Source organism: Chiloscyllium plagiosum, unplaced genomic scaffold (assembly GCF_037043375.1).
Source record: "Chiloscyllium plagiosum isolate Xiang-an unplaced genomic scaffold, Cpla_swu_hap1 HiC_scaffold_23, whole genome shotgun sequence".
Classification (NCBI taxonomy): domain Eukaryota; kingdom Metazoa; phylum Chordata; class Chondrichthyes; order Orectolobiformes; family Hemiscylliidae; genus Chiloscyllium; species Chiloscyllium plagiosum.
Window position 1 is genome coordinate 19,415,099 of NW_028270161.1, and position 6,932 is coordinate 19,422,030.

The following is a 6,932-nucleotide window of genomic DNA, read 5'->3' on the forward strand; positions in this document are numbered from 1 at the left end:
CTTAATATACTGACCAATAAAGGCAAGCATACCAAACGCTTTCTTCACGATCCTGTCTACTTGTGACTCCATTCTCAAGGAACTATGAACCTGAATTCCAAGGTGTCTTTGTTCGGGAACACTCACCAGGACCTTACCATTAAGACATAGCATCATAGAGATGTACAGCATAGAAACCCTTTGGTCCAATCATCCATGCCAACCAGATATTCTAAACTAATCTAATTCCATTTACCAGCACTTGGCAACTATCCCTCTAAATCCTTCCTCTTCCCATACCCATCCAAATGCCTTTTAAATGTTGCAATTGTACCAGCCTGCACCATTCCTCTGGCAGTTCATTCCATACATGCACTATACTCTGCATGAATAGGTTGTCCCTTAGATAACTTTTAAATCTTTCCCCTCTGCCTCTAAATCTCTGCCCTCTAGTTCTGGAATCCCCAACCCAGCAAAACGATCTTGTCTACTTACTCTATCCATGACTCTCATGATTGTATACACCGCTATGAGGTCACCCCTTCACCTTCAACACTCCAGAGAAAACAGCCCCAGTCTATTTAGTCCCACCCTATAGCTCAAACCGTCTAACCCTGGCAACATCCTTGTTAATCTTTTCTGAACCCTTTCAAGTTCCACAACATCCTTCCTATAGGAGGGAGACCAGAATTGCACACAAGATTCCAAAAGTGGCCAAACCAATGTCCAGTACAGCCGCAACATGACCTTCCAACTCTTATACTCAATGCTGTGACCAATAAAAGAAAGCATACCAAATGCCTTCTTCACTATCCTATCGACTTGTGACTCCACTTTCAAGGAACAATGAACCTGCACCCCAAACTTGCTTTACACCAAAAAATTGTAGATGCTAGGATAATTGGAACTTACGGGACAAAAATCAATAGGCTTTTAGTCAGGTAAAGATAATAAGATATCGGACAAAGTTAAATAAGCTAAGTTAAAAATTACACAACACTTTGTACACCCCAGACCAACACTGGCATCTCCAAATCTTGGATGAACGAAATTGAGGCACCGATCAACATGGTCTAATTGTGTGGCAGAACAAGCTCAAAGGGCTGAATAGGACTCTCCTGCTTCTTTATTTATAATTAAATATGCTTTCGTGGTGAATACACAACTAGCTATTGAATGATTTTACTAGGATTTGTTTGTTCTTGAAAATTGAGCAATTTTGAAAAAGTTGCATTTAAAATATTCACCCCTAGCTGTTCTGAATAGTGGGTCTTCTGTGCACTGATATAATTTGTATGAAAATCAGATGGGAATAAGAGTCAGACATATCATTGATTCAACAAGGACTGACCTCAACCTTCACCTGCAAAATGATGACAATAGCCTGAACAGCTCCTCTACTGGTATTTAAAAGGGCTGGCAACTTTAATGGACTACTGTGGAGTTGTATCCTTATGTTCTTATAACCTTAGCCTACCAAAGTACTACCCCGTAGCAATGATAAGCTCAGAGACAAAGACTGTTTACAAAGTCTGTTATTTATGTTTTGTCATTTTTCCCTTCTTGTCCTCAGTTACAATTTAGTTTACTGCTTTACTATCATGCTGATGTTGGAAGCAGCCCCACCTCCTGTCAATTGGTTCCGTGTTGTGATCTCAGTTGTAGACATTTGTAGGTCAGACTGCAGGTTCCGCAAGACTCGGTTAATAGAAGAAACCTAGAAAAGATGCAAAAAGCACTTATTCAGTCATACCTTTGCAGAATCAATAATGAGCATAGGTTCTTTCAATGTAAAATAGTATGAATTAATTAATTTGCTGATTTTCATTTTAGGGCATTTGATGCAAATTGATGCAATATTAGAGTTTAAATAGTTAAATACGTTACACAAACTTGCCACACACTCTCTTGCATTTAGAAGGTTGAGGGATAGTATAATTGACATCTTTCGAATAATAAAGGAACTAAATAGGGTATTTATAGAGAACAATTTCCTCCACTCAAGGATTTTTCAAATTAAACCTTGGTCATTTAGGATTGAGGTTCTAAAGTACTTTTCTTCAACAAAGTTTGGTAGATATCTAACAATCTGTTTGGTCTGTAGGTATTGGAATTATTGAAAATTTCAAGATTGACATGCATTGGTTTGTGCGAAAGAAACATACTGAGGGATATAAAGAAAGGAAATATAATAATTTTGATCTATTGATCAGTCATGGTCTAACAAAAATGGCAGAATTGGCTTGATGAAATAAAAGGATCACTCTTTCAAAGGTAAAAGTAAGAAAGATTCACATTGGCACAATTAGGACTGTACATTTAATATCTGGACAGTTAAAAGAAAAACCTAAGATCAGCATGTAGTGCACTTATAATCAGAAGGTGGTGAAACCCTGGCATTCTCTATCTCAGAGGGCTACGTAAGCTCTATCATTGATAATGTTCAATACAGAAATTTGTATATTTCTGAATACCAATGACATCAAGGGATATAGCAATAGTGATGAAAAATGATGTAGATGTAAATGATCAGTTACAATCTATTTGAATGACAGAACAGGATTGACTGGATGGATGACCTATTCCTATTTGTATCTCCTGTATTCCTAACATTAGATTGATCCAGATTGAACTTAATAGGTTTCATCCTATACTAGGCAAAAAGCATACTCAACTCAACATCAAATATTGCCTTTCACTGCAGCCGTGACAGCTAAACTTACACAACTCTAAATTAACTCATTTTTAATTAATTAGTAGAATTCTTATCAAGTAAGCCTAAGCCTTCAGCAAACCGATTTGAAACTGCCCTGTTACATTGAGCTCTTACAATTGACAAACATAAAATACTTTTAACCTTTCAGTATGAGTTACATTTTGTTCAAATAGTTGACATAGTCACAATGGCCTAAGTGGCATTCCTCAATGCTGTTAGATTTTATTATTTTAACCTGCTTTTTGATGTAAAAAATGTTGTCTTAGCCTTATCTGAAGTTGGAGTTCATAGATACATGAAAAATAACTCATCAACAAACTCACACTAGGAATTTTGTCCTTGGTACAGATTCCTTCCGACAATAACTTCCCACGGATTTCCCAGGCAAACATTGAGGGATTATTCCATTTAAAGTAAGCAATCTTAGCCACCACCTCTGGAGTTGACAGTCGTGGTTTACTCCCACCAATCGCTTTTGGACCAACAGATCCTGTTTGGTAGTATCGGCCCAGAATCTTACTCACACAGCCATTGGACACCTGCATTGGAGAGAGGAAGCAATAATATGTGGTAACTATGGGAGGGTGCTGTAAGATGTTGCAATGTGATGGAAGGTTCAATATGGTGCAGTAAGGTGCATTAATCACTGCTCAGGTGACAATCATGATGAAGCAGCAACTTTAATTTATATAGCACTTAATTTATGTGATATCTTTGATCTTGCTGATGTTCAGCAAAATAATGTTCTAGTTAAATGAAGTCTTAACAGTCATTTGTAGCACTATGTTCATTCCCTCTAAGATTATTAGTTGGTCTTGAATTTTTGGATATGATTGAAATTACTAGCAATTATCCCAGTTAATTTCACTTGGACCTCAGTATACAACAGACAGGGAAGCCATTCATCCCTTTATTTTGGATTCAGACATGAACATTTGAATCTTACTGTTATGTATTTTATATTCCTAAGAGGTTTAAGCAATATTTAAATCTTGTTGACCTGTAAAATCCTGGAGATGTCACATGCCCTGATGCCACCCACTGCCATTTCGATGATCCTCTTCCGCTTGCAGGTGGGTAAGGGGCGTCCATTCACAAAGACCCCTCCAAGTTGATTCACACAGCCCACACCTATAAACAGAGAAGGTAGAGGAGAAATGCATGTTTTTTTTTAACCCATTCTTCTACAAGTGGTTATCAGGCAGTCTTCATATTATGCAGCCCATCTCTGCAGGGAGCACTCAGTTCAGTTCCCATTCACTATGTATATAGACTTTCAGGCAAACATAGCTGTATAAACAGGAATATAAACTCTGGTCACATATTTATCCCAATTACATTAAGGTGGAATGCATTGATCCTATCAGTATGCCAGCTAAAACCGACGAACTCAGAACAGTTGAACAGTTCATTCACTTTACCAACACCTTCCACCCCAACCTCAAATTCACCTGGACCATCTCAGACTCCTCACTCCCCTTCCTAGATCTTTCCATTTCTATCTCGGGCGACCGAATCAACACGGACATTTACTATAAACCGACCGACACCCACAGCTACCTAGACTACACCTCCTCTCACCCTGCCCCCTGTAAAAACGCCATCCCATATTCCCAATTCCTTTGTCTCCGCCGCATTTGCTCCCAGGAGGACCAGTTCCAATACCGTACAACCCAGATGGCCTCTTTCTTCAAAGACCGCAATTTCCCCCCAGACGTGGTCGACGATGCCCTCCACCGCATCTCTTCCACTTCCCGCTCCTCCGCCCTTGAGCCCCGCCATTCCAACCGCCATCAGGACAGAACCCCACTGGTCCTCACCTACCACCCCACCAACCTCCATATACAGCGTATCATCTGCCGTCATTTCTGCCACCTCCAAACGGACCCCACCATCAGGGATATGTTTCCCTCCCCTCCCCTATCAGCGTTCCGAAAAGACCACTCCCTCCGTGACTCCCTCGTCAGGTCCACACCCCCCACCAACCCAACCTCCAATCCCGGCACCTTCCCCTGCAACCGCAAGAAATGCAAAACTTGCGCCCACACCTCCCCCCTTACTTCCCTCCAAGGCCCCAAGAGATCCTTCCATATCCGCCACAAATTCACCTGCACCTCCACACACATCATTTATTGCATCCGCTGCATCCGATGTGGCCTCCTCTATATCGGGGAGACAGGGCCGCCTACTTCCGGAACGTTTCAGAGAACACCTCTGGGACACCCGGACCAACCAACCCAACCACACCGTGGCTCAACACTTCAACTCCCCCTCCCACCCCACCAAGGACATGCAGGTCCTTGGACTCCTCCATCGCTAGACCATAGCAACACGACAGTTGGAGGAAGAGCGCCTCATCTTCTGCCTAGGAACCCTCCAACCACAAGGGATGAACTCAGATTTCTCCAGTTTCCTCATTTCCCTTCCCCCCACCTTGTCTCAGTCAAATCCCTCGAACTCAGCACCGCCTTCCTAACCTGCAATCTTCTTCCTGACCTCTCCGCCCCCACCCCACTCCGGCCTATCACCCTCACCTTGACCTCCTTCCACCTATCGCATTTCCAACGCCCCTCCCCCAAGTCCCTCCTCCCTACCTTTTATTTTAGCCTGCTGGACACACTTTCCTCATTCCTGAAGAAGGGCTTATGCCCGAAACATCGATTCTCCTGTTCCTTGGATGCTGCCTGACCTGCTGCGCTTTTCCAGCAACACATTTTTAACTCAGAACATAACAGACATTGAAACTGGAACTCGCACTCAATACTGCACTATATTGTAATCATCCGCTGGCTGTCTTTCTGTGCAGCACTATGGACAGCGCTCTTCGTTCAGTGCTCTGCACAGCGGAAATGTTGTAACAACAAACGGAAAATGCGCGTTTCTCAAATCGGAAGCTGCAGCAAAGTTCATTTAACTAAATGGCATTTAGTTCTTTATATATCTATCACTCAAAATCATATTATTTCGAGACTCAATTGTTCATTCGACGTGTTAAAATGGTACGCACTCAAACCGAACACATTAATAGAAATAATGCCGATACCGATATCCCACGGGCAGAAATTGTTTCAATAAGATTATTCCCTGAATTTTATGCTCTCTGCATAATGAAGAAGACTTTATGATCAGTTCAGATGCAAAGCCCAGCAAGTACTGGAAATCTGAAATGAATGGTCAAGGCCGAAATATTAAGCGATCTTTTCAGATGTTGGTCGACCTGCCCTGTATTCTAGCATCCACTGCGACAACTACAGAAAAGAATCATTAACAAATAAATTTAAACCATCACACTTTTCTCTGAAATTAAATGGTTAAATACCTTTATGTGACATTGTTTCAGATTCAGACTCAGCTTCTCTCTATTGTCATCATTGATTGGTGTTCTGCAAAAAATTCAACAATCAGAACAACTTCTGCTAATATTTTGGTTAAATGTTTTAGTTCCTTCGGGCGAGAATGCTAAGTTGTAGAACGGACTTTCCAGATGAGTAGCAGGCATTTCCTATTGAGGCAGAGCTACTTTGGAAGAGCTCCACTACATAGACCCAATTCGACAGCCTCAATATTCTGTCTAATGCAGACGCACGAATTGTTCTGAGATGACCATTTTTGCAACTTTAATGATTTTGATCTCCCTTACATGAATTTAATAGACAATGTTTTATTTTTTAAATAAATCAAACTACTAGACAATATAAGGGCCCTTAGACACGACCTAGAAAATGTTAATCAGAGACTGTTCCAATGGATATGGGAACAAACTATAGCGCTATCTATTTTCAAGAACGATCAGAAACCAAACAATTGCATCGATTGACTCTAGATAATGGAATAGATTTTAAAGAACAAAATTGAGGAGTATCTATATGAACAAAAATCTAATGTCTGACACACAACATGGTTTCAGAATGGGCAATCTTTGCTTCACTAACCTTCTTTGACTTCTTCAAATGATGCGCTATGTGGAAATTAGAAAAGCCCACGACATAGTGGGGTCAAATTCATTTCAATTAGACCACGGTTCCGAAGCAGGCACGGAGAAGAAACCACCATCTGATTTTATTAAGCCCAACTATTACTGTGGAACATGGTCATCAAATCCAAAATGTTCATGATTGAGGTTAAAAAGCCTTTCCTCTCACAAAACAACATTTGATTTTACAAAAAAAAAGGATTTGGGAGAGAAGGAATAAATCTTTCATCAGGACTTTAAAACACTGAATACTAACTCCTCTCT

The 6,932-nt window shown here is 40.8% G+C and overlaps 1 protein-coding gene across 1 annotated transcript in view; it reads right to left on the reverse strand.

Annotated features, from left to right (window-relative positions):
- Nucleotides 1-6,027, reverse strand: part of LOC122561469 (paired box protein Pax-4-like) — a 38,481-nt gene extending 32,454 nt beyond the window's left edge. Inside the window, exons 1-4 of the mRNA XM_043713212.2 lie at nucleotides 6,015-6,027; nucleotides 3,696-3,826; nucleotides 3,019-3,234; nucleotides 1,606-1,696 (exon numbers count right to left, since the gene is read on the reverse strand). Coding sequence (XP_043569147.2) covers nucleotides 1,606-1,696; nucleotides 3,019-3,234; nucleotides 3,696-3,826; nucleotides 6,015-6,027 — 451 coding nt within the window. The remainder of the gene's footprint in view (nucleotides 1-1,605; nucleotides 1,697-3,018; nucleotides 3,235-3,695; nucleotides 3,827-6,014) is intronic.
- Nucleotides 6,028-6,932: the final 905 nt, after the last annotated feature.